General features: G+C 35.0%; 2 protein-coding genes and 1 pseudogene across 3 annotated transcripts; 1 reads left to right on the top strand and 2 right to left on the bottom strand.

The window, feature by feature from the left end:
- Positions 1 to 589: 589 nt before the first annotated feature.
- LOC114310314 (nuclear pore complex protein) lies at positions 590 to 7895 on the bottom strand. The gene is made up of 9 exons (XM_028256259.2): positions 5470 to 7895; positions 5337 to 5390; positions 4295 to 4354; positions 4068 to 4178; positions 2334 to 2399; positions 2150 to 2236; positions 1592 to 1693; positions 1356 to 1502; positions 590 to 860 (listed from the first exon to the last, which is right to left on the bottom strand). Exons 1-9 carry the CDS (start codon positions 5758 to 5760, stop codon positions 744 to 746), a joined length of 1035 nt encoding a protein of 344 aa, XP_028112060.1. The 5' UTR covers positions 5761 to 7895; the 3' UTR covers positions 590 to 743.
- Positions 7896 to 9312: 1417 nt separating this feature from the next.
- Positions 9313 to 13590, bottom strand: LOC114310313 (F-box/kelch-repeat protein At1g67480). Of its 2 annotated transcripts, none has more exons than XM_028256258.2 (4): positions 13335 to 13590; positions 11794 to 11876; positions 10803 to 11685; positions 9313 to 10404 (listed from the first exon to the last, which is right to left on the bottom strand). In XM_028256258.2, the coding sequence occupies exons 3-4, from the start codon at positions 11330 to 11332 to the stop codon at positions 9777 to 9779; spliced, it is 1158 nt and encodes a 385-aa protein (XP_028112059.1). In that variant the 5' UTR covers positions 11333 to 11685; positions 11794 to 11876; positions 13335 to 13590; the 3' UTR covers positions 9313 to 9776. The 2 variants fall into 2 exon arrangements, with proteins under 2 accessions (XP_028112059.1, XP_082749073.1); XM_082892947.1 differs by having other exon boundaries at positions 13193 to 13444.
- Positions 13591 to 16714: 3124 nt separating this feature from the next.
- Positions 16715 to 17345, top strand: LOC145800909 (expansin-like B1 pseudogene; annotated as a pseudogene).
- The last annotated feature ends 9425 nt before the right edge of the window (positions 17346 to 26770 follow it).

The raw sequence follows: 26770 nt of genomic DNA on the forward strand, positions 1-26770 counted from the left end.
GAGAGAGCGGAAGGTCAAGCCATTCGAGCCTTATTTTGTTGAGGTACAAGACATTTCTGATGTAAATAATGTATTTATACTATTATTTATATATTATTTAATCTATAAATAATATATTTATTATAAAATTTAAATAAATATAAACAGAGTTTAATGAGCCGAGTTTATACGAACTTGACCTCAACTCGTTTACTAAACGAGCCTAATATTCAAGCTCGAGCTCATTGACTAAACGAACCGAACCTAGCTAATGATCCTAGGATAGTAATAGCGTGGCGTAAAATTTGTATAGGAAACATTTTAAAAATATTTTTTACTCAAATAAGCTTAATTTTTTATTTTGTCATTCCAAACAACTACAAATGCGAGAAGAATGGTTTCCAAAAAAATATTTTTCACCAAAACAAGGCCCTAGTATTAACAGGAAGCTTAGAGAACTAAACCTCACGCTTGGATTTTGAGGATCGATGGATGGTCTCAGATGAAAATCAGATGCAATCAAGATTAGTCCGGTCTTTCTAACAGATGCATCATTTGTAATGAATTTAGCCATGTCCAGCAGGATTATATATGGCCCCTCCCTCAACAATTAAAATGCAAACTAATGATCTTTAATCAATTGCAATTTCGGTTAACACTTTTTTTTAAATACTTCACTAGCAAGTCAAATGCAAGGTGTCTTAACACCAAAATCATCATTAGAAAATTGCAAAAACTGTTTACATCATTCAAGATATCAGTCTTTAACTCCCATTTTCAGTCATCTCCTTGTCCTCGGCCATTATGATCTCCGTGTCCCTGATATCCCGCTTCAACACATTACCTAGCCTCGCAATGGCTTCTGTCTGCTGTTGTAAAACCTGCATCAGAAAATACTATCATTTATCAAAGCATCACACATTTAATGAACACAGATTACAACCATGCATTTCTTTCTGGACATATCCACACTGACCATGAGGAACAGTATTTCATGAAAAAGACGAAAAATGATATCTAAATTTTAAAATTTTCTCATTTTCTCATATTATCTTTTACTCATTGTTTTCCATGGTATCAAAACACAGCATAAACAAAATGGGGACCTTTTTATATGGAAATGAAATCATGGGATGAATAGTGGCAATTATTATTCTAAATGACCTTAACTTTCATGTACCTTTATCTTATATCAACCATTAAACTGTCACTTTGGGATGTTAATACTATTTTAACATTAAAATGATTTTTCCAAATCAATATTTGTTAAAAGGGTTTGTTAATTGACATTGCAGAAGGAAGAACGAAAAACTCATAATGGCCATATAACTACCTCTTCCAGCCTCAAGAATAGTATTTCAAACATTGGCACTCACCTCCTGCATATCAGCAAGACTCTGATCATGTATTTTGGTCGATCCCGGAAGATAAATGGAACCACCACCACCACCATTAGCCTGAACACGAGTCATAGTGAGCAAATTTTGGACCCTCCTAGAAAGCTCTGCTCCAGATCCTTTCAACTGTATAGGTAGGTGCTAATCAGTATGATCCTTTTTCACAAGCCAACAAGAATAGGATGTATGAAACAAGAAAGACAAGGAACACCAACCTGCCTAGTTATTGCAGCCAACTTCTCAGCCAATTCAGCTTCACCTTTCATTAAAGGCACTCTGCAACCTTTACCCTCCAATGCCTCTACTATTCTCATTACCTTTTGCCACCCCCACATACAAACAAACATATAAGAAAAACTAGTACACTATGCTACATGCATTGATTTTTCACATGAATGATCAATAGCGCAAAGCAGACAAAGGTATGCGTCGCCAGGCGGATCTGCTAGAAATCAAGCATAGGTAGAGACTTGAACCCTTGCACCTTGCTAGGAGCTTTAGGGTTGAAATCTTGCCACTGGCAAGACTGCCCCCTCCAAAAGGTTATGGTCTCCAATGTACAAGAGAGACAGAGATTACACAAATTAGACAAAATCGTTCAAGCAGACTGCCAAAATGATTCACAACCATCTTGCTTAACCACTTGGAGTACAGAAGATAACGACAATTGACCCGGCCATGAAGAAACAACCTTACTGCTTGTACAACAAATTTTCGAACATTCATCTTTGTTCTCGAAGTAAAATAAATAATAAAGCCAAAAGAGGTCCTACCCTTAAGAGGCGCCTTTGAAGACCTTGCTCTTTCTGCCTCATTCTTTCTATCCAGGGAAGAGTATCAGCTTGAAAGTGCCTTTGAAGCTGCAATCACATGTATGAAATTGAATATCACAAATCCATGATATGCACCCAAAATGTGGGCAAACTGAGGGTGCGCACACAGAAAAAGAGAGAGTACCAGTTTCACGTTGCTTTGAGTCATTCGCAATCTCTCAGCATCAGAGAGTATAACTTCATCTTGAAGCTGTATCAACCAAAACACTATAATGTAAAACAACTGAAGTACAACAAAACGGTAACAACAATACAATAGCCAAAAGAGCATCCACTTAATGCTGAATGCATTAAATAGATAAGCATCCCCAAAACTACATCATGATAAAAACACATATCATTATGAATATCACATCCTCACATCATCTATATCATTATTCAACTTAAAAAAAAATTTATAAAACAAAAGAAAATTTTAAAAAAAGTTCTGAAAATGAATTTCTGTAACAATGGAGCTAAAGACCATGTAGTGTGGACAGTTTTAGAAGAAACTTGTGATTTTCTTATCACTGTAGGTTTACATCAACTATTAGCATTAGGCCCTTGTCTTTTTCCATTACTTTGAAAGAATTAACAGGATGTGTACAAGATAAGGTATAAAGAGAATATATAAAGAGAATTCAATACAAGGAATAATATTGAATATATGGAATGCAATCTTAGTAAAACACGAAATTAACAAAGAGGTAGAAGAAATACTTAAGAATGAAACACTTTTGATATTAAGGCTCAACCATATATACGGAGGGAGAGATTGGAGAAAGTGGAGGAAGGCTTCGGGTGTCATGTGATCAATCATCAATGCATACCCAAGAGATTAAAAAATCTAAATCAGTTCCTTGCCAATCGGAAGTAAGGAATACTCCTCTCAGGAGTAGTTCAGGTTATCTAGGGAATGGATCTACCACACTCAGCCAAGCAAACTTATAATTTTCTCCCTCATTCTAATTTCATGCACCAAATCAAATTTCAATATTTTCCTGACATTTTCCACAATTTGCACGAGGCTGATTACTTCACCATAATCCCAAAGTCCAACTAGGAAGCAGCAAAGGGCGAGTACATGCCCCAAGGCTCATCTAAGACAACTCACAAAATATGTTTACATGGCAATAAATTAATTAATGGTTACTGGACACCAATTTTAATCAAATCAAAATAGACAACCGTGTTTTATGTATTTAACTTGTGAATGGGCATGAATAGAGGAGACATTTGAAATCACATGCAAGACACCTAGCTTAGTAAGCAATGCATCTCTACTTCACATTTATTCTCATGATAAGTGAAGAAAATCGTTGATGTAAAAAATTCTTGGCCGGTTCATCATGAAGATATCATTGGACTCCTAATCTATCAATATGAGAATAATGATGTAGGGAACACAAAGTAAATCATTTTTTGATTGGCAACAAAATATATATATATATATTCATTCATGAAATACATGTATTTATGTGAAGATTTGTCAGGATAGTAAATAAGACAACATAATTCCCCAAGCAATTGAGCATCTCCTTAACAATCCATTTGAAATTGAAACCCTATATGTTAACACCAATAAAGGAACATGCTTTCTGTTGTAAATTAATGCGCCTCTAATTAGAAGAATAACCATTCTCTGCGGACAGTTTCATTCAGCTTTAAGAACAGCAAATTCTACCAAGGATACTTTTTTTTACATATTTTCAAAGGTACCTATTGAGGAAAAGATCAAAGTGTAATTAGTTCTGGTGGTGAAAATAATTTTAGAACTTCAACTAGAAAGTAAGATCTCCTAGAACTACAAGTAACAGAACTACAAACAAGAAACAAAGTGAAAACTTTATACTAAATACTAAATAGCAAGAAGAAGTACCTTCAGGCGCTGAGAAAGATCTTTGAAACCCTGAACAAGCTGAGGCCAAAGGCGTTCTCGGTTGGAACTCTCCATACCCTCCAGCTTCCCCATAGCTTCTGCCCACATGATCTGATGATGCAAACTATTTTCCAAACTTAGCCAGCAAAAAACCTCAATAAAGTAAATCCATCAAATTTCTAAGAGATCAAAAAATTAAGAATTGGTAATCTAGTTTATCAACTCACATCTGATACACCAGCAGGCTTTGTCCTAAATTGTGGTTCAGTCACACTGAACAACAAATGCTGCAAAACCAACACAAAGATCAAGTAAATCTCAGAGTCCTAATGCTCAGTTTGGTCGCAGAAAATATTTGAAAATATTAAAACATCTATTTTATTATATAAAGCACACGAGTCACTTGGTGTACTTTGTTGCACAAATTTGATTTTCAAAAATAATAGGTTCACAACAATACTATATTTTCCTCCAAATAGTTAGTTTTGCCTAGCAATTAAAGCCCCGTTTGTTTGGGGTTATGGGGAGGGGATTGGGTTTGATAGTGAGGAGGGGATTGAGAATGGGGTGTTTGTTTTGAGAGATAGGGAGGGAACTAGTAATCCCTTGGTATTAGTAAGGAGAAGGAAGAGGGATTGGTAAGGAGGAGGTAAATATGATATTAGAAAAATAGTGAGGGGATTAAAAAAAAAAATTATTTTTTTATTTTGTATATATTGGGAATTTTTTTTAAAATATTAATATTTAATTTTTATATTTTTTTATTTATTTTATTATTTTATATAAAAATAATTTAACAACTCCTCACTATTAATCCCCTCACTATCAATCTCCTCACTTACAATCACCTGACTATTAATCCACTCACTATCAATCCCCTCCATTCTATCTCTGAAAACAAACGGGCCTTAAGGATTAAAGTAAAATCAACCAAAAAAAATTGTTGTGTTCAGTTGCCCACTACTCTATACACTCTCACCCATGATCTCCCAGAGCAATTTTAATTGCACACGTTAGTGTGCGTTCTAGTTTTTTTTCAAAAAAAAAAAAGGAAGAAAAAAAAAATTTATCTTCATCAATTTAGTATGCCCATAAAAACGAAAAGATCAATGCTGCTAGCTGCCTGATGATTCCTTAAAAACTAATTTTATTCATTGTTGTTAAGCTATGAACATACATCATAAAATTGGATTTCTTATTTCTTGCTTAACTTTTCTCGGCAGCCAAAGGAAGTGTAAATTAGAATGCGAAACAAAGAAAGAACCAAACCTTAAATGCGTACTTAGGGTTTCCAGGCTCCTCCTTGTAAGCATCAACAATCGCCTAAAAACACACAAAAAATCATTGAAAAAACCAAAGAGAACAAATCATTAGAACACAGATTTCTGATAATAGAACTAACTTGGATGTCGCGATCGGCAAGAGAGAAAGGAAGAGGAGCGACAGGGGCCATCTGAGTGGTCAACTGAGCATTTCCGAAGGGAGTCAACTGCGATTGTTGCGGTGCAGCACCGAATGGGGTGGAGAAGAGAGATCCGCCGAAGCCGGAGGCGAAGGAGGGCGTGGATGGGGTGCCGAAGGCGGGGGTGGAAGAGGGAGTGCCGAAGGCTGCTGGGGTTGAAGATGGTGTTCCGAAGAGAGGGGTTGGAGATGGAGTTGCGAACGCTGATGAAGAAGCCTGAGCTCCGAACATTGTTGTTGTTGTTGTTGTTGTTGAAGTTGCAGAGTAGAGAGGAAGAACCCTAAACCCTAGAGAGAGGGGGGGCTTGAATTGCCGCCATTTTCAAGGGATTGAAGTTGGAGAGTTTGGAGCCCTGTCTGCGATTCGCTCACTAATTTTGCAGGCTGTTCCCTTCTCTTCTTTTTTATTGGTGTATTTTGGAGGGTAGGGGAAATGAGAAATTGATCAGCTTCATTATCAATTTGTGGTGAATAAAATAAAATTTGTTTTTTTCTTTTTGTAATTATTTGTTTGCTATATGAATATAAACTGAGAGGAAAAATATCAAAACAAAGGCTTCGTTTGGAGTAAAGATTGAGACTAAAATAATTATATAAGACAAAATATATTATTTTAATTAAATAGAATAAAATATCATATCTAATTCATAACTCATAATTATTTTATTTTTTTTTAAAAAAAATCAAAAAAAAATTATTTCAAATGAGACTCTTTAATCTCAAACTAAAATAATCAAAAAAATAATTAAAAAGCCAACCAACATTCCAAACTAATCCAAAGAGAGATTGGGGGGAAGTTATTGCAATTTTGTGGTTACTTTTTGTGAATGTACCCCAACATAAAATGGAAAAAAGTTAATATCAAATGAAATCTATCAAAATTTTCAATTTCTTGCATGTTTGGTAATCATTCCGTATTTAGTTTTTAGTTTATATTTATAAAAAGTTGAAAAATTATCATAAAAATTTATTTGATAATTTTTTTAGTTTATAAATGGTTGTCTCAGTTTATAAATTTAAGAAAAAAATATAAACTTAAAAAATGAGTTTACGTTTTCAGTTTTTATTTTTTTTTTTCAATTAACTTTTTTTCAAATAATTTTTTTTTTCAATTAACTTTTTTTCAAATAATTTTTTTTTTCAATTAATTTTTTTTTTTCAAATTTTTTTAATTATTTTTTTTTCCAAATATTTTTTTTCAAACAATTTTTTTCAATTATTTTTTTAATTAATTTTTTTTCATTTTTTTCAATTATTTTTTTTCCCAATTAAATTTGTTTTCAATTATAATGTATGTGATGCCATTATCATAAATAATAAAAATAAATATAAATATTTTAGGCCTGAACAAACATGTTTTTTAGTTTATGTTTTTAAAATTTTTTAAACATTTTGTTCAAACCAAACGCGTTTGTAATTTATGTTTTTCTAAAAATAAACAAAAATCAATTTATAAAATTTTTATAAACATAAACAAAAAACGTAGACGTTACCAAACGCTACCTTATTGTTTTTCTTTCCTTCATAGTCATCCCTTTATGTTTTTGTTCGTTCTTATTAACGCTATGATTGGATTGAGTGATTTGGAGAGGAAAAAAAAATAGAGAAATATATATTTATCTTATTTGTTTGGATAATTTAAGTGGAGAGAAATTGAAAGAAACTCATTTATCTTATAACTCTCATTTTCAATCTTCCCAAAAGTAGAGAGATTGGGAGAGAAAATAAATCAATATTTTCATAATACCAATTTTGTCCCTGTAAAAATAAAAGAAATAAAATGATTGAAAATATAAAAAGGTTATTTTGGTAATATAACATAAAATAATTTTTTTTCTTTTCTCTTATGAAATCTAACCAAATAACGAGAGAAATCATAATTATTTCTTTTCTTTTCTTTTATTTCTTACTTATTCAAATAAAAAGGAGATAAATCACAATCATTTCTTTTCTTTTCTTTTCTTTTTTCTTATAACTTAAGTAATTCTTTCTTTTCTTTTCTCTCCTAAATTCCTAAAGAGATTTTATATTTTCAATCATTTTATATTTTATATCATTGGGTGTGTAACTATCAAAAGTTAACACTTATTAAACTATCTCAGTATAGATCAAATTATAAGAACTTTTTGTGAGTCTCAAATATTTTTCTTGCATTTTTTGAGATGCGGTGTTGAGGGGTTGAGAATTGCACTTGGAGAATATTAAAATGAGATCATATTTAGCTAAGCTATTTAAAAAGTAGAAGCTTTTGACAATAAGAATTTTTTAAAAAAAATTTCATGGCCTTTATATGACAGTTTAAATAATTTAATAATTAAGTCACCTCTAATAATAGAGTGATGGCCAGAGATTCAAGAGGTGGGAGAAAATTGCATAGTAGTTACTTGAATTAAGTACAATTTTCATTTGTATCAAACATAGTCATCACTGCCATCACCTGTATAATGTACATTTTTTACTTCACTGAAACAAATTCTTATTTTGCACTTGTTTTGGGGGATGTAGACTAGTGCAGGAAGGGGATGAGGATGGCTCCGGAGGCAATTGCTTGGGGGAATTGAATCTTCTATCATTTTTCTTTGCAATGATCTACAACAAGAGATGTCAACAAAAAAAAAAATTACAATAATAAAATATTATCTTTTTATTTTAAAACTACACATTCCAAACACAACGTTAGTTTACATTTATTTTAAATTTAGACGGTTAAATTATCAAAACAAAATTATTATAAGAAAAATAATTATAGAGAATCCTAATCCATTAAATAGTGGAAGAGCGCAAGGATTAGGGGATGTGTTGATGTGGAGATAGGTCAAGGTTTTTCCGAATTTGAGTGTCTCTGTTTGTCCTTCATAATAATATTTGCTTAGTGGCAAAAATAAAAACATAATAAAAATTCATGACTGAATAAAATTTCATCCGTTTGATATATTGTTTTCTCCTAATTTCATTTTTGGACAAATTACACAAATAGTCTCTATAGTTTGGGGCTTGTGTCATTTTGGTCCCTGACTTTTCAATTGTGGCACATTTGACTCTGAATTTTGAATCTTGTTCCAAATAAGGACAATTGAAGATATCATTAGATTTTTTAAGGGTAAAATTGTCAATTTGATAAAATATAAACTAATTTGACAAAAATAAATGTCAAACAATTTTTTTTGAATTTTAAAAATTATTTCTACCTACTAAAAATAAAATTATGTAAAATTAATAAATCTTTTAGGCATTTATTTATTTTTTTACCAAATTAATTTTTATTATATGTTTTGATGATGATCATGTAAAATTAATTTTAAAAAATTAATCATGTAATTTTTATTAATTTTATCATTGATGGATAAAAATAATTTTTAAAAAATTAAAAATATTTTTTTGATATTTATTTTTGTCAAATTAATTTATATTTTATCAAATTGATAATTTCACCCTTAAAAAATCTAATGATATTTTTAATTATCTTTATTTAGAACAAGATTCAAAATTCAGAATCAAATTTGTCACAATTAAATTACAATGATCAAAGTAACACAAATCCTAAACTATAGGGACTATTAATGTAATTAACCCTTCATTTTTATTTTTATTTTACAGTTTCAAATTCTAAATAGAAAAACCAAAACCTCTTAAAAATCATTTTAGCTCTTCAATTTCTTTTTTTTAAGATCCAGATTTCTTCAAATTTTCTTTTAATATACTTATTCCTGTTTGACTTCCACGACAAGCAAAATCGATTTCCTTTGTAATGGTTTTCAAACACAAAGCTTGAGAAAAAAAAATATTAACCGGAAGACAACAGAAAATTTATAAATCACAATACATGTTCTTGTGCACAAGACAAATAACTAGAAATCATCAACAAAAAACTAACTGAAACTCAAAATTTAATTAAAACCTTAAGACCATGCAATACAACAGAGCTAAAACCTACTGATAAATTAGCCAAACAGACCTCTAACTATCATTAACAACAACATTTTAGCCAAGGGCCTAGCAAAGCAATGGAAAAACCATAATATTTCTCAAAATATCAGTTGATACCGTCCAATATGGGCTGGTATGTGATCATATGGCCCAATATCAATATGTATACCGATATTGTTATTTAAAACCGTAGCACAATCTATGTCTTGATTATGACAATGCACAAGCACAAACCAGATGGCTTTATCCGGGCTGATATATGATCATATGGCCCAATATCAAAATGTATCCCGATATTGTTATTTCAAACCGTGGCACAATCTATGCCTTGATTGTGACAATGCACAAGCACAAACCAGATGGCTTTATCTGAGAAGTCTGCCACTCTGAACCCGGGGTTGCATTAGGGTCATACAACAGGGTGTGGTAACCCGGGTCGTTCTCGAGCGAGAATAATAAAAGCTTTTCACCCAATATGCCAAATCGGAACCCAATTCTCGAGCTTCCAGTAACAGGAATGGGTACCATTTTCCACGTATTGTCCTCCGGGTTGAAAATAGCTAGTTTCCGCTGATTCTTCCACTCCATACAAAATAGCTTCTTTCCCAACACAGCATGAGCGGTGACCATAACACAACCATTTTTCATCTCATCCCAAGTGTGCCTCTTGGGGTTATACACATCAACGAATCTTGAGTTTCCAATTGTGAAACTTGACCTCCCACCCATAACATAAAGCTTTCCCTCAAACCCACAGGCAAAGCAGCCCCACCTTGGGCGGCGAAGACTCTCAATGAAGGTCCATGTGTTGTCATCAGAGTTGTACACCTCAGCACTGGAGAGAGACTCACCATCCATCCCATAGCCCCCAACTGCATAAACCATGCCATTAACTTCTGCACAAGCAAAATCATAGCGAGCCACATTCATGTCTGCTAACTTGCTCCACCTGCAATTATGTGAAGCATGTTGCAAAACTGTCAAAAATGATGAAAAAGAAATGGATTCTTACAAGAATCGTCTTTTTTTCATTTTTGCTACGGGGGGGAAAGAATTATGTTGCTTACCAAAGTACAAGACCAGGACATATGCAGTTACCACACACACACACACAAAAAAAGAAAAAAAAAACTAATTGAAGCATAAAAGTATACATGGAGACACATAACCTAGATCTCTAGAACTAAATTATGAATCACATAAAAATGATTATGACATTTGATGTTGACACCATAATGAAAGGGTGATGCTTGCACATGGACATGCATTATTGATGGATATCCTAGAAAACATAACAAAGTGCAAGCATGGTAAAAAGAAACAGAAAAAATGCAAAATCAAACAAACCTGTTGAGGCAAGAATCATATTGGCAAACATCTCCCGAGGCAATCCCAGTTCCATCTTTCATTGAATAGCCACCCATGACAAGAAGCTTTCCATTGAGAACTACCACCCCAAAACCAGCTTTGACAGGGCCAGGCATTGGAGGGAGGTCTCGGTGTTTTTGTCCCAGACAATCCAAAACCTCCCAGTGGCTACCCTTTCCTTCACCATCCATAGTGAGGACGTAGAGCCACTCCTCAAGCAAGCCAGCTAGTCTCCGAACAGTGATGAATTCTTTGCTTTGCATAAATGACCTCCACGGCCTGCAGACACGACCCATAGCTGGGAAGTCGGAACGAGGGACGAGAGCAAGGCAATCCTTTGCCACATCATCAGGCAGACCAGGTAAGATGGGGCTGTGAAAATCATGAGTGGCCTGAGCAGTTAAAAGTGAACTGCTTTTTGAACGAGTTGCGGCATCTTGCTGAGCTGAATTGGTGAAAAACATATTTGATTCTGCGAGTCTCTTCTTTCCGCAAGCAAGATCAGTCATTTTCTAGATTGTAAAGCTACACAAATGCTGAGAGACTGACACAACTCTCATGGTTGATCAAATAATTCTCTCAAAAGCAAATATTAAGAAAACTGAACGTTAAATGCTTGATTAAACAAATTCATGATATCCTTCAGTTAAAGGGATTTTACGAGACCAAGGCATGAAAGATGTTGCAGAACGGATCACTTCAGCTGTAAATGCAGATGATTTTCTATGTCTTGTCCAATCGGATTCAAATCCCATGCCAGTCGTTTTGCTCTTCAATTGGTTGTTCTTTGTTGTTCTACCTAAGGTAATTCCAATTTCTACTTTCCTTGAATTGTTTGTTCCCCCGCACATTGCCCAAATGTCTACATTAGATAATATAAAATTACAGCAACCCAGTTTGTGCAAATAGGACAGGAAAGAACAAAAACTAATCATCAGAATAAAGATGTGGCGATGGAAAAAAGTGATACCAGCCAAGGCCATAGAACTAGACAAATTTAGCCCCCTGTAACTTCCATTTTGTCGTAGCGCATAACCACTCACAATAAATCACCTAAAAAGAGTAAACTTAACTAATAAATAAAGTTGATTACAACAGCTTGTAAAATCAAGTAATTCTCATGTCATAAATACAACACCAACTCAGTGAGTAAATCCCATACTCAAAATGATTGAAAAAAGAGTAGTGCTACTCTAACCTAAAAGTTAGTCACTTCTCAAATCCAATGATGCGGCAAACTATTAAATATCTAAAACAAGTCTCTCTCTCTTTTATTTTCTCTAATCATCATCAAATCATCTCTTTTACACATCAGTGGGTTTAGAAAGTGAGTTTCTATATCATTTTTCTCAAAAAAATTAACTATTTTTTTTTGCAGAATATGGTTCAGCGATGCCCTTTTTCAACAACTTGATGTGCAATATAGAAACAACTGCAAATTTGTTTGTACTAAGACTATTAAAGGACAATTACATAGTTTGTAGTTGTATTATGCAAGTGGATTGAATACAATAATCAATTAAAAGCTTCCAATGAACCGCCTATATTGAATGAAAGCAACCCAAATTGCAACAGGCTGAATATTGAGTTCACACCTACCCACCAACCCTAAAATATTTGGAATTCACACCCCCGAATATTTTGAGTTCACACCTACCCAAAACAAATAAATAATGGGACAAAAAAGGGGAATGAAACAAAAGAAATAGAAATATGTTCCAGTATTTGTATTCATCAGAATCACTAAGCCTGTTTGGATCATGGATTTGCACAGGTATTTGGAAAGGAAAAAAAAAATTATGTGAGATGTGAACGAAATACAGAACGTTTCACCAAAATTTCACACTACTTCTCCAAATACCTACCTACCCAAATCCATTAACCAAACACATCCCAAAAAGCAAAAGAAAAAAATAAGGCTAAAGAGAAAAGTAAACCATTGAAAGTCAGAACAATTAAATTGCTCATAAATTCACAATCTAAAGACCAAGCGCATTAGATCTAAAAGTCATCAGTTGAGAATTACAAATCAGAAGTTATTCAAACACAGCTAAAATCAATTAGATTCTCTGTGGCTCAACGAAATGGAAAACAAATAATTATAAGCAAGTGCAAGAATATCAGAAAATGAAAAGAATTGAACACGATGTTAATTCATTAAACTTGACGAAACAAAATCTAGATCCATTAAATCTCAGCATATCAAAGAAGAATTTTTTTCCCTAAAAAATTTACCAGGAGCTAGTTTCCTCCAAAACAAACAGAAACAGAGAGAAATGAACTTTCTGTATAAATCCGTCAAATTTTTCAATAAAAATATCAAAAGCTTCAAAATTTCGCGGAAAAAACAAAAGAGTACATCAACTTACGTACAAAAAACCAGATTCAAGAAGAGAAAATGGAAATGACCACACATCTCACCTCGAAGACTGAAAAAAAAAAAAAAAAAAAAAAAAAAAAAAAAAAAAAACCATAAAACAGAGATCAGAGAAAATGGGAGCTTCAAGTTACCTGAGGAATGGCAAATCTGTGAAGAGCTTCCAGTGATATAGATATATAGATGTGGAATATAGAGAGAGAGTGAAATAGATATGTAGAGAGAGAGAGAGGGGTTGAGTTGAGAGTCTGGTGAGAGTGGAATGAATGAGGATTTATAGAGAGTCCGAAAATAAACTAAGGCCGACCACGTCAGAATGAGGTTTCAGCCCCAACCGATAAGGAAACGAAAGCGACGAGACTTGTTCTTTTCCCGAAGAAAAAAGATTGGGTAAGAGCCTGATAGTTTTAATTGGTGTGTGAATTTTATGTAATGTGATGTTTTTGTTTTTATTTTTTTTAATTTTATTAATGCTTTTTTAAAATTTTTAAATTAGATGAATGTAACATTTTTATCTCTTAAAATATATGTTTCTAACCTTAGTTAAGTCCTGTTTGGAAATATATTATTTTAATATTTTTTTAATTAAAATATTAAGTAAAAAAATTAATCAGTGTATTTTGTTTTAATTTTTTAAATACAATTTTTTTTAAATTGAGTTTTTCATTTTTTATATTTTTTATTTTTTTGAATATTTTTGAAAAATTAAATATTTTTTTTATTTTTTTAGATGTATCTTACTTAAATATATCTACATAATAAAATATTTGTAAAAAATATTTTAAAAAATTAATAAATACACAAAAAGATGAAAAATATATTGAATTTTCGTATTTTTTATTTTTTGTATCTAGTAAATTTTTTAAAAAAAAATCACAAATATTATACTTTTAAGTATATTTATGTTAGGTGTGTCTAAAAATTAAAAAAAAAATTGCTGAAAATATTTTAAAAAATACGAAAAATAAAAAAATAAAATTTTTTAAAAAGTATTTTCTAGAAACCAAAATAAACAAGCTGAATATGTTTAGAATAACTTTTTGGTTTTTTCTAAAAAAATATGCAAAAAATAGAGAGAAAAATAAATTCTTAACTTTTTAGGATAGATTGTTGACTTTTTAATTTTTTTAATGATTTTTTGACTTTTATACTAAAATATTGAGTTGTCAAGCGAGACCTTAACTATGCTTGCACTCAATTTTAAATATTTATTGGAGCAAATAAAAAAAATTCAAAAAAAAGATCTAAGATATTTTGAAAAATTATGTATGAATATAATTTTAAATTTAATTGAATAAATAAAAAATAAATTTATAGATAATAAAGAGAATACTAAAAGTTATTAAAATTAAAAATAGACATTTAATTTTTTTTCATGATCTTTCTCACAACATTATTTAAATTGTTCTTAAAAAAAATTAAAAATATACTTGAAGAAAAATTATTATTTTAATATTATAATTTTTGTTTTAATTACACGTATTGTATGTGTCCCACCACCACTATTATAAAATAAAGATAAGCAAATAATGCTTTTTTTTTTTCTTTTTTGTTTTGTGTGGGTAGCAAATAATGCTTTATCTCATAGAGAATAAATGCTTCTAGATTGAGCAAAATGGATGGATATGGTGTGATTTTGTGATTTCAAAAGCATATTAATATCATCGTCCACAATTAACTTCTTTGAGCTATTTTAAAGAGATAGTTAATAATTATTTTTTGATTTTTAAATCATTTTAGGTCATATTATTTTTCATATTTTTTTATATATTTTTTTTTTAAAATTAAAAAAAATATATAACTTTTACCTATTTTTTTAAAATAACCTTTTATTTAATTCCAAAATGAGAAGGAAACTTGATAGCTAGTCAGTCACATCCCACATGTTTGTAACTAGAGAAAGCTACATCTGGGATTGGAGTTTCTGCTGTTGAGATATCGTGCGTATCGTGGGCTTGTTTCGGATCTTTTTGGATATTTTAAATGGCGTATATTATAAAATTTATTGGGTTGATTATTTATATAAAAAAATCAAATTAATTGAATATTTATAATTTTTAACAAGTGTATGTTTATTTTTTAAAATAAATTATTAAAATAATTTTAATAATTTTTTTAAAATACTTAAAATTTGATTATAGGGTTACGGATGTCCAATAAATTAAGTTTTTCGATAAATTATAAATACACCCTTTGAGATTTTTTTAAAGTACAAATTGTCCTTATGGTTTGAAAAATTATAAATATCTCCTTGATAGTATTTTTTATTTAACAGAATTAAATAAAAAAATAAAATTCATAATTATTTTCATATACAATAATAAAATTACTTAAATTATTAATTGAAACATATTTCTAATGGGGGATGCACCAATAAATCCCAAATTAATAACTTATACACTATTTAGTCCTAAAAGTTTTCTTATAGACTGAAAGGTCCCATTACAATGTTTCAAACATCAGATTAATGTTTCGAACATTAGATTTCTAACTTATACACTATTTAGTCCTAAAAGTTTTCTTATAGACTGAAAGGTCCCATTACAATGTTTCAAACATCAGATTAATGTTTCGAACATTAGATTTCGAACATCAGATTAATGTTTCAAACATTATATTGATGTGCAAATATGACTAAATGGAGCATAAGAAAACTTTTAGGACTAAATGGTTCAACTTTTCAGAAACTAGGACTTATGGGTAAATTTTCCATTTCTAATATCATTAAAAACTGTTAATTGACTTGATAATTTATTAATAAAATAGACGATTTGTTATGAAATTAAAAATCTCATAAAGTAGAATGTAATTTCTAAAATCACAAAAAATAATTCGTATTGTTAATGTACACTAAACCTAACCCACTAACCTAACCCACTACATCCACCCCACTAAACCTAACACACTTACCATCTCCACTACCACCCACCACCTCCACTACCATCCACTACCACCACTCACTAACCCAAACCCTCTCCTATATAATGCCACTCTGATTTGTAATACAATACATCAACATACAATCTTGTAATAAATCAATCAATAATATATATCAATTTATTTTACATGGTATCAGAGCTATAGGTTAAAGATCTTGGTGTTCTTCGCCTTCCGGCGGGCGGGCGGCAACCTCGCCTTGGCCGCCCGCCGGACCTCAATCTATTTCGCTTATTTTCTACACATACCTTCTCATCATTGTCAGGCAACCCAGCAACACCCACTCGAGCTTGCTCTCGGAATGACTGAACCAACTTCTGAACGCCGTGATCCTGGAACATTTGACATAAGGTTTGAAGAAGCCATGGGACTGGGGCTTCTATGCCACAGTCTGTCAAGTTCACCAAAACCTTGGTTGGGCATCATACCAGAAACCCGTAAAATCTCTTGATTCAACAGCCTGTTACATATCGGAAGAACTTGCATGAAGGGTGCAATCTTCTGATGCTCTGCTAACGGCCACAAGCGCCGCCACTACAACGGCGGCAACAACAATACATAGAGAGGGACTGTCCTCATGGCTGACTCCTCACCGGTGACCAACTCAACCACTCCGATCACCGCCAATAACCACCACAAGAGCAGCCGCAAAAGCACCGCGCCGCTGCCACCAGTGTGCCACCCAACATGCAGTGACTGTTTCACTCATTCCCGTGCCGCTTATTATCCGAATTCTGATGAACAAGGAACAGAAACTGGGGCATGTGGATTTGGTACCTTTGGAGCAACACTTAATGGTGGGGATGTATCAGCTGCATCTGATCTCTATCGCGGCGGTCTAGGCTGTGGTGCTTGCTACCAGGTGAGGTGCACCAACAGTAACTATTGCTCAGACAAAGGAGTGAATGTAGTCATAACAGACAATGGTTCTAGTGATCGAACCGACTTCATACTAAGCAGGAAAGCCTTTGGTGAGATGGCTCAGACCACAGATGCAGCCTCATCTCTTCTAGCCCTTGGTGTGGTTGATATTGAATATCGACCCCTTTTTCTCTTTTCCCCAGACCGTGTCATAATTGATTCTCTTTTTCTCATATTCATTATTCCCCACTCTCTCTCTCGGCAGAGGGTTGGAGTACCAAACAGCTCACAAACACACCCAACTTTCTTTTATTATTTTATCAGACAAGGGAGACAGCCCCATGTGAACCATTCACACGGTTTCACACATTCACTTTCCCAAACAAAAACAAACCATATATATATATATTAAAATAATGCATCATAAACCCAAAACCATGTGCACCCATTCTTTCACACTTTTGCACCCACGCTCTTTTCCCACTTTTCTTTTATTTAAATATATATATAATCTATTTCCACTACTCCTACTTTTATTTTATTTTATTTTATTTTATTTTTTTCTATCTTTCTTTTTCAATCCATTTTCCTTATTCTCCAACTCGTGAGCATCACCCTATCTCCCACCAAAAACAAAAACAACAAAAAAAAAAAAAAAAAAAAAAAAAATTTGCACAATACACTCATTTTATTCATCTCAGGGGATCCACCCCGATCACAATTACAAAAAAAAAAAAAAAAACAAAAAAAAAAAAAAAAAAAAAAAAAAAACAAAATTCAACAAACAACCCACACAAACACCCACAGGCGGGATTTTTCTTCTCTACTCTGCCGCCGGTCTCTTCTTCTTGCCTCCGTCCTGGGCGGCCCTTGACGGTGTTGTCTCCGTGTTTCCCACTCCACTGGGCACGATCACTACTCCCTGCTCCTCCACTGCAGCATATGGCGGCCCTCCAAATCGGAACATCACGGTGGCCTTCCGCTTCAGCTCCTTGTTTTCTGCCCTTAGCACGCTTATCTCTGCTCGCGCATCCTTATACATGCGTTGGAGCAGAGCCAGCTGGGAGTTTAACTGCTGCACCTCATTTGTCCTACTCTGCAGCCGGTGCGACAGGTTTGTGACCGCCGTCATGGACTCCACACATGCCTTCAAAGTATACTGATTAGCCTCCACATCCGTTTGCACTGCCATTTTTTGCTCCACTGACTGCATCGGGAAGTTCAACGGAGCAAACCCAGTGGTGTTTGGTTGAGGTTCACGGGACACCGCCCCAGTTCTCTCTCCTGTGGACTCGTTGAGGTCGGGAAAGAGGGTAAGCAGCCCGCGGGAAGACGAAGCCATTTTTTCTGGGCAACAGAGTGTTATAGAGAGTGTTACAGAGTATCTTCTCAGCAAAACCTTCTCAGCAAAACGAAGAGTTTTTCAGAGGATTTTCGCCAATTGTTTGTCTTCGCCTCTGCCTCAGCTCTGTCTTGGTTAAATAGCCGAGGCAGCCACGCGCATCGCGCGCCTCTTCTCGCCGACAAACAGGCACGCCTTTTGATGCATTCGGGCACGCCTTTTGATGAAACGCCTTTTGAGGGTGCGGGCACACCTTTTGAGGGCACGTCTTTTGAGGGCTCGATATCTACATCCATGTATATCTTTTGGGCAGCCTATCTACACACTCATACAGTGTCTTCTACACCAGTCAGCTTTATCAATCCCTTTGTTTCAACCTCAAATAGGTTTCTATCTTCACACCTATTTGAGTTTGAGGGGGGGTTATACACAGTATCATGTATAAGTCGCTCATGGCGCACTCCCTAAGTCGCCTCCTCGGTGCACCACCACAGCTTATACAACGGTCCGACATGACCCCGTAAACTGTCTGCTACAACGGTCCGACATGACCCCGTAAACTGTCCTACTACATCGGTCCGACATGACCCCGTAAACTGTCTTCTACAACGGTCCGACATGACCCCGTAAACTGTCCTGCTACAACGGTCCGACATGACCCCGTAAACTGTCTTCTACAACGGTCCGACATGACCCCGTAAACTGTCTGCTCCAGCGGTCCGACATGACCCCATAAACTGTCTGCTCCAACGGTCCGACATGACCCCATAAACTGTCTTCTACATCGGTCTGACACGACCACACAGTGTCTTCTACAACGGTCCGACATGACCCCGTAAACTGTCTGCTACAACGGTCCGACATGACCCCGTAAACTGTCTACTACAACGGTCCGACACGACCATACCCGTAAACTGTCTGCTCCAACGGTCCGACATGACCCCATAAACTGTCTGCTCCAACGGTCCGACATGACCCCATAAACTGTCTTCTACATCGGTCTGACACGACCACACAGTGTCTTCTACAACGGTCCGACATGACCTCGTAAACTGTCTGCTACAACGGTCCGACATGACCCCGTAAACTGTCTGCTACAACGGTCCGACACGACCATACCGTGTCTCCTATCCTGTTTTGTTTTTTTTTATTTATCAGTTTACTTTTCTGTTTTGTTACTCTCTTCAAACTCAAGTTGGTTAGTTCCTATCCTCCTTGAGTTTGAGGGGGGCTGTTAATGTACACTAAACCTAACCCACTAACCTAACCCACTACATCCACCCCACTAAACCTAACACACTTACCATCTCCACTACCACCCACCACCTCCACTACCATCCACTACCACCACTCACTAACCCAAACCCTCTCCTATATAATGCCACTCTGATTTGTAATACAATACATCAACATACAATCTTGTAATAAATCAATCAATAATATATATCAATTTATTTTACACGTATTATAATCAAACTTTAGAAAATATATTTATAACTTATCCTAATTTTTTTATACGCTTCACGAAACTTATAATACAAATAGTTCCAATCATCAAAATAAAATTAGAAAAAAATATCTCCCAAAACTTACATGGTGTCTTGTGACGGCAGCAACCTCTCTATCCGTTGCACCTTACATAAACATGGAGAGATGATCATTTTCCCGTAGCTCACTCCGCACCCGCATCTCCAGTCCCGTCTTGTATGGATTTTTTTTTTATGGATCGTTATACACATTAAAATAAATATTAAATTATAACAAAATTTTTTAGAATAACAATAAGCCTACATATCGGTCTATAGAGACAAATGTAAAATTAAATTAATTTAATTGTTAAATTTTTAAATTAATTTTGATAACAAGATGAATTATTCATAGGCTAACAATGATTAAAATGAAGACAATTAAAATTAAAGTTGGAGATACTAGTTTTAGGAAAATCTTAGGATAATGAATTCACCACTAATTATGTAAATGAGGTTTCAAGTTAAAAATCAATTGTGTTATGGTTCGAACTCAATAATACTTCACAACTACAAATTCGAAACATTGATTAAGAGAATTATCATGTTCAATGTACGGACACGAACTATCTCAAGTAGAACGAGTTATTCATTCTAAACTAGGGTAGTAACACGGCTCATCCCTCGTAGTATAGCTCGTCTCATACCTTAAACACGAAAGAATAGAAAATCATTGCGTAGCAAGCATTCAACAATCATAGAAAGTAGAATACTTGAAAAAAATAATGAAAGATATATTTAAAAAACTTCTTGAACACTATACAACTCGTTCAAACCATTAAAACAATGAAAAAAAAAAACTCTATTTACTTGGTTAGGGTTTCATCAAAACCCTAGAAAGAGAAAAATTAGCCACTCGTAGAGGAGTGGGAAAAAGGTAGAGGAAGAATAAGCCACCATGAGAGATATTCTTGAAGCTTGAGAACCCTCTCTTCAAACCCTAGCCTCTCCTATTCTTTGGAAATTTTCATAACCCTATTCTAGTTTCTTTTTTTTTCTCCTTTTATACTTCTAGCTTTTCAAAACAAGTTCAAAATATCGTACACAAATTTCGAGGTACAGGCGCACGTGTAGGAAATGTCACTGCACGTGCAGGAAAAACCCTCTGTGCGTGCGGGAAGCGCTTTTCTCCTAAACTGTTATGTTTTTGCTCATTTTGTGCTCCCACCACATCCAACCTGATTAACATTAAGCAAACATAAAATATGCAAATTGACTAGAGAATAAGTTTAATAGATTCTAGGTATCGGCTTCGATAATATACAATTCGACCTCAATCATTTCTGTCCTGATTAAAAAGTAGGGCAAGGACGAATTTTGCTTCCCCCACCCCATTCCACCCAAACCCGCCCTAATTATATGCATATAATATATATATATATATATATATATATATATATAATTTATTTACTTTTTATTATAATAAAATTAAAACACTAAAATATTATATTTAATATGAATTTTTATTCATTTATTTTCTATCTTATATAATATAATTCTCATTAAGTATAACTTATTATTCATAATATATTATATTATTTATAATTTTTATTAATATTTTTATTTTTCAACTTACAAAATTAATCCACCTCCCGCCCCTGCTTCCGTCACCTTCGATTTGCTCTAACCCAGATATGATACAGAAAAGGGACGGACTTCTATAAACTTATCCCAAATCCGACACATGACCATCCCTATACACATGGCCTTCAATCACATCAACAAAATCCCTTCAAAAAAGAAAAACGAGTCGGCAAATATATACTACATGTTTTGATTTATTGAATATTTTAGTCCCAACCCAACTTGCCAAACGAGACCTAATAGTGAAAATACCAACAACAAAAAAAATAGAAATAAAAAAATAATTGTAAATTCATGAAGTACAACAATCATTTGCATAATTTAGCACATAAATCACTCGTACTTTTATGAGTTTGTAATTATTTTTTTAGCTTCTCACTTTTTCTTTTTTTTTTGTTTCCCTTTCATTTTATTTATTTTTTTTGATAAATTATACTGACGTCTCTTGAGATTTAAAAATATATATATATATATATAGAAAGTTCGATATTTTTGACATAATTATACTGATTTCTTTTTTAGTATAACTAAAATAAGTAAAACTAATATTGATAGTATGAACATGGAAAAATAAACAGGGTTAAACATATAATTCAGTGTTAAAAATTATGATAATATCATTTTTCATATATATGATTAGCAGTTTTTTTTTTATTTTATTTTATAAAAAATGAGTTAAGTGATATGTGAATTAAAACTTTAAGAAAATATAATTATGCCAAATTTATAAATTTACTGTATTTTCTTCATACCTGATCATGAGAGGTTAATATAATTTATGTTTGCTTTTTAAAATTGTTTTCTAATTACTTAATCAATATTGTCCCTATCTAAAAAGTTTTTTACTACATCATTAATTAGAAGCACTATAGAGTGCCACGTAATATTCTAAGGCCTATTTATATGCTGAATTAGATTGGATAAAATTATTAGTATGATAAGATTTAGTGAGATAATTATTAGTATGATAGTATTGAATTAGAGATGTAAGATATATTCTATTTGTTATGTAATAGTATGGTGATATTAGTTGATTGACATTAAATCTATAAATTTAAGAAAAAAATTTTAATATATAAAATGTAATTTTATTATTTTTATAAAATAAGAGTATAATGATATTTTCATGTCCAAAGTTGGATAGTGAAATCTAATATCTCCTTGGAAGGAACTCATGGTCCCATCAAACTGTTAGTCTTATGATATTATTCCAAAACAAATATTGGTGTCGTTCGGGAAGTGAGTTGATTTTTTAATTTTTTGATTTTTTTAACTATTTTAATCTGAGTTAAAAAGTTTGATTTGAGAAAAAAAATTTGACTTTTTATTTTTTTTACTTTTTTGTGAAAGAAGAGTGTAATGATTATAGGTTAGATGTGATGTTTTATTTGTTGTGGCTAAAATACCCTATTTTGTCTTTTGTGGCTAAAATAGCCAAAAAAGCTTCCAACCGACCTTCCCAAACGGGACCAAGATGATTATTAGCTCAATCTCACCATCTTCAGACTAACGTTATAGGGATTTTTATTAAAAAGTCCAATTTAGAAGTGTTTTAACCCAAGAAGTCCATGAAGGAATTTTTTAACCCATTTAGTCCCATGTATGTATAATTTTATTCCATAAAGTCCATTTTCTTGATTTACACTATTTTCTTGGACACTTATGCCCTTATATTTAATTTTGATACACTTATAAATATTTTTTCAACGATTAGCAATTTAATGATGTGAATATTCATATTTTTAAATTCACATTTGTAGGAATGTAAATTGGCCCGTGGGCAGCACGAAACCCGCCCGCGAGCCAGGGCGGGGCCGGCCCGTTGACAATGTGAATATTCACATTGACATGTTAAAATTCACATTAATAGGAGTGTAAAATTGGCTCCCGTCCTGTGGCGGCGCGAAACCCGCCCACTGCCCATGGGCGGCTCGGGGCGGGCTCGGTCCGGCCCGTTGACAATATGAATATTCACATTGACATGTTAACATTTACATTGATAAGCGTATAAAATTTGGCCGTGGCCCATGGGCGGCCAAAAGCCCGCCCGCAGTCCGGCCCGGCCCGTTGACAATGTGAATATTCACATTGACATGTTAACATTCACATTGGTAGGAGTGTAAAATTAGCCCGCGCCTCGTAGCTGCCGAAACCAGCCCACAGCCCGTAGGCGGGCCCGGCCTGGCCTGTTGACAATGTGAATGTTCACATTGACATGTTAACATTCACATTGATAAGAGTATAAAACTAGACAGCAGCCTAGGACGGGCCCGACTCGGCCCGGCCCGTTGACAATGTGAATATTCGCATTGACATGTTAACATTCACATTAATAGGAATGTAAAATTGGCCCCCGTCCCGTGGCGGAGCAAAACTGGCCCGCGGCCCATGGGCGGCCCGAGGCGGGCCCGGTCCGGCCCGTTGACAATGTGAATATTCACATTGACATGTTAACATTCACATTGATAAGAGTATAAAATTGGCCCGCGGCTTATGCACGGCCAAAAGCCCGCCTGCTGCCCGGGGCGAGCCCGAGCCGGCTCATTAACAATGTGAATATTCACATTGACATGCTAACATTCACATTGATAAGAGTGTAAAATTGGCCCGCAGCCCGTAGGCGGCTCGAAGCCCGACCGCAGCCCGAGGCCCGACCGCAGCCCGAGGCCCGACCGCAGCCCGAGGCAAGCTTGGTCCGACCCGTGACAATGTGAATATTCACATTGACATGTTAACATGCACATTGATAGGAGTATAAAATTAGCCCGCGCCCCGTGGCTGCCCGAAAACCCGTCCACGGCCCGTGGGCGGGCCCGGCCTGGCCTGTTGATAATGTAAATATTCACATTGACATGTTAACATTCACATTGATAAGAGTGTACAATTGGCCCGTGACCCGTGGGCAGCCCGAAGCCCAACCTCGGGCCAGGGCGGGCCCGGCCCGTTGGCAATGTGAATATTCACATTGACATGTTAACATTCACATTGATAGGAGTGTAAAATTGGCCCGCAGCCCGTGGGCAGCTCGAAGCCTGATCGCAACCCGAGGCAGGCTTGGCCCGACCCGTGACAATGCGAATATTCACATTGACATGTTAACATTAACATTGATAGGAGTGTAAAACTTGTCCGCTGCCCGAAGCTCGCCCGCGGCCCGGGGTAGGCCGGACCCAAACCCAGGCCACCCCGGGCCGCCCATGGGACGCGAGTCAATTTTACACTCTTATCAATGTGAATGTTAACATGTCAATGTGAATATTCACATTGTCAACAGGCCGGGCCGGCCCCGCCTCGGGCCGCCCACGGGCCGTGGGCGTGTTTCGGGCAGCCACGGGGCATGGGCTAATGTTACACTCTTATCAATGTGAATGTTAACATGTCAATGTGAATATTCACGTTGTCAACGGGCCGGGCCCGCGTCAACCCGGGGCCGGGCTTCGGGCTACCCACGGGTCACGGGCTAATTTTACACTCTTATCAATGTTAATGTTAATATGTCAATGTGAATATTCACATTGTCAATGAGCCGGGCCGGGCCCGCCCTGGGCAGCGGGCGGGCTTCGGGCCGCCCACAGGCCACGGGTCAATTTTACACTCCTATCAATGTGAATGTTAATATGTCAATGTGAATATTCACATTGCCAACGGGCCGGACCGGGCTCGCCCCGGGCCGCCCATGGGACGTGAGTCAATTTTACACTCTTATCAATGTGAATGTTCATATGTCAATGTGAATATTCACATTGTCAACAAGCCGAGTCGGGCCCGCCCCGGGCCGCCCACGGGCAGTGGGCTAGTTTCGGGCAGCCACGGGGCGCGGGCTAATTTTATACTCTTATCAATGTGAATGTTAACATGTCAATGTGAATATTTGCATTATCAACGGGTCAGGCCGGGCCCGCCCAGGGCAGTCCACGAGCCACAGGCGGGTTTCGGGCCGGCCACAGGCCGCGGGCTAATTTTACACTCCTATCAATGTGAATGTTAACATGTCAATGTGAATATTCACATTGTCAACGGGCCGGGCCGGGCCCGCCCCGACCCGGGCCCTGGCCCGGGCCCGGGCTTCGGGCTGCCCACGGGTCATGGGCCAATTTTATACTCTTGTCAATGTTAATGTTAATGTTAATGTTAATATGTCAATGTGAATATTTATATTGTGAACGGGCCGGCCTGGGCCCGCCCCGAGCGACGGGCTGGTTTCGGGCTGCCCACGGGCCGCAGACCAATTTTACACTCCTATCAATGTGAATGTTAACTTGTCAATGTGAATATTCATATTATCAACGGGCCGAGTCGGGCCTATTTTTTTGGCTTGTGGGTCGGCCCGGCCCGACTCGAATTTTTCCCGACACCCACGAGGATCGACATGAGCCGGGTCCCTACACATTGACGATATAAACATTTATATTGACGGTGTGAACATTCACATTAAGGGTATTTTGGTAATTATGTCACCCATAGGACTTATTGAAACATAAGAAAATAATGTGAACTAAATGGAACATAAGTAGATGAAAAGGGTATTTTGGTCTTCTTATATCAAATTGGACCTAATGGAATAGTCAAAAAGAATATGGGTTGGATGGAATAAAGCTCTTAGAAAATGGATTTATCAAAAAATCTCTCAATGTTATATTTGGTTAAGAGATTTAGGAAAGATTTGAAAATAAAAAAAGAAAAGGTGTGTGAAATTAGGTAAAATGTAGATATGTTTTATTCTCATTTCACCTACCTTTTTAATTTCTTTTACAAATCCTCCAACCAAACACATCATAAGAATCTGTTTAGAAATTGAATTTTTTTAGTATTTTTTTAACTTTTTATTAAAAAGTGTATAAAAAGATAAAAGAAGTATGTTGACTTTTTAATTTTTTAACTTATTTTCAAATAAGACCTAAAACAAATCACTTATAAATTGATTTTTTTACTTATTATAAAAAAATTTAAAAATAATATAATAAAAATAGGGTTGAACTTCCCTTCGGTCCAAACGAGCTGGAAGGTGCTGTTGGGCCTACCGGGGACTACCACGGGTCTCGTTTTGATAATCTAAACCGTTAATGTGTAAAACTTGTCAAGTACTATATGTTTGTAAAAAATCACGTTGATCGGATATCGATAACTATCTCATTGAATCAGATTTCTGTCAACCGTTTATTTTTTCACCATCTTTTTTTTTTAATACAAAATTGATTTGATCATATAGCTATCGATATCCGATCAAAATGATTTTTTACAGACATATAATACTCGACGAGTTTTACACGTTAAACGGTTCAGATTATTAAAACGGGACTTATTATAGACCTTCACGGGC

Source organism: Camellia sinensis, chromosome 10 (assembly GCF_055761805.1).
Source record: "Camellia sinensis isolate YWXY chromosome 10, ASM5576180v1, whole genome shotgun sequence".
In the NCBI taxonomy this organism is placed as follows: domain Eukaryota; kingdom Viridiplantae; phylum Streptophyta; class Magnoliopsida; order Ericales; family Theaceae; genus Camellia; species Camellia sinensis.

Bases quoted from the DNA above. Each gene is read 5' to 3' on its own strand.
- LOC114310314 (XM_028256259.2), bottom strand. From the start codon at position 5,760: ATGTTCGGAGCTCAGGCTTCTTCATCAGCGTTCGCAACTCCATCTCCA. The intron at 4,179-4,294 runs GTGAGTTGATAA...TTGCATCATCAG, and splicing joins AGCCTGCTGGTGTATCAGAT to ATCATGTGGGCAGAAGCTAT. The intron at 1,694-2,149 runs GTAGGACCTCTT...GGGTGGCAAAAG, and splicing joins TTCAAAGGCGCCTCTTAAGG to GTAATGAGAATAGTAGAGGC.
- LOC114310313 (XM_028256258.2), bottom strand. From the start codon at position 11,332: ATGACTGATCTTGCTTGCGGAAAGAAGAGACTCGCAGAATCAAATATG. The intron at 10,405-10,802 runs GTTTGTTTGATT...ACATAATTGCAG, and splicing joins TATGATTCTTGCCTCAACAG to GTGGAGCAAGTTAGCAGACA.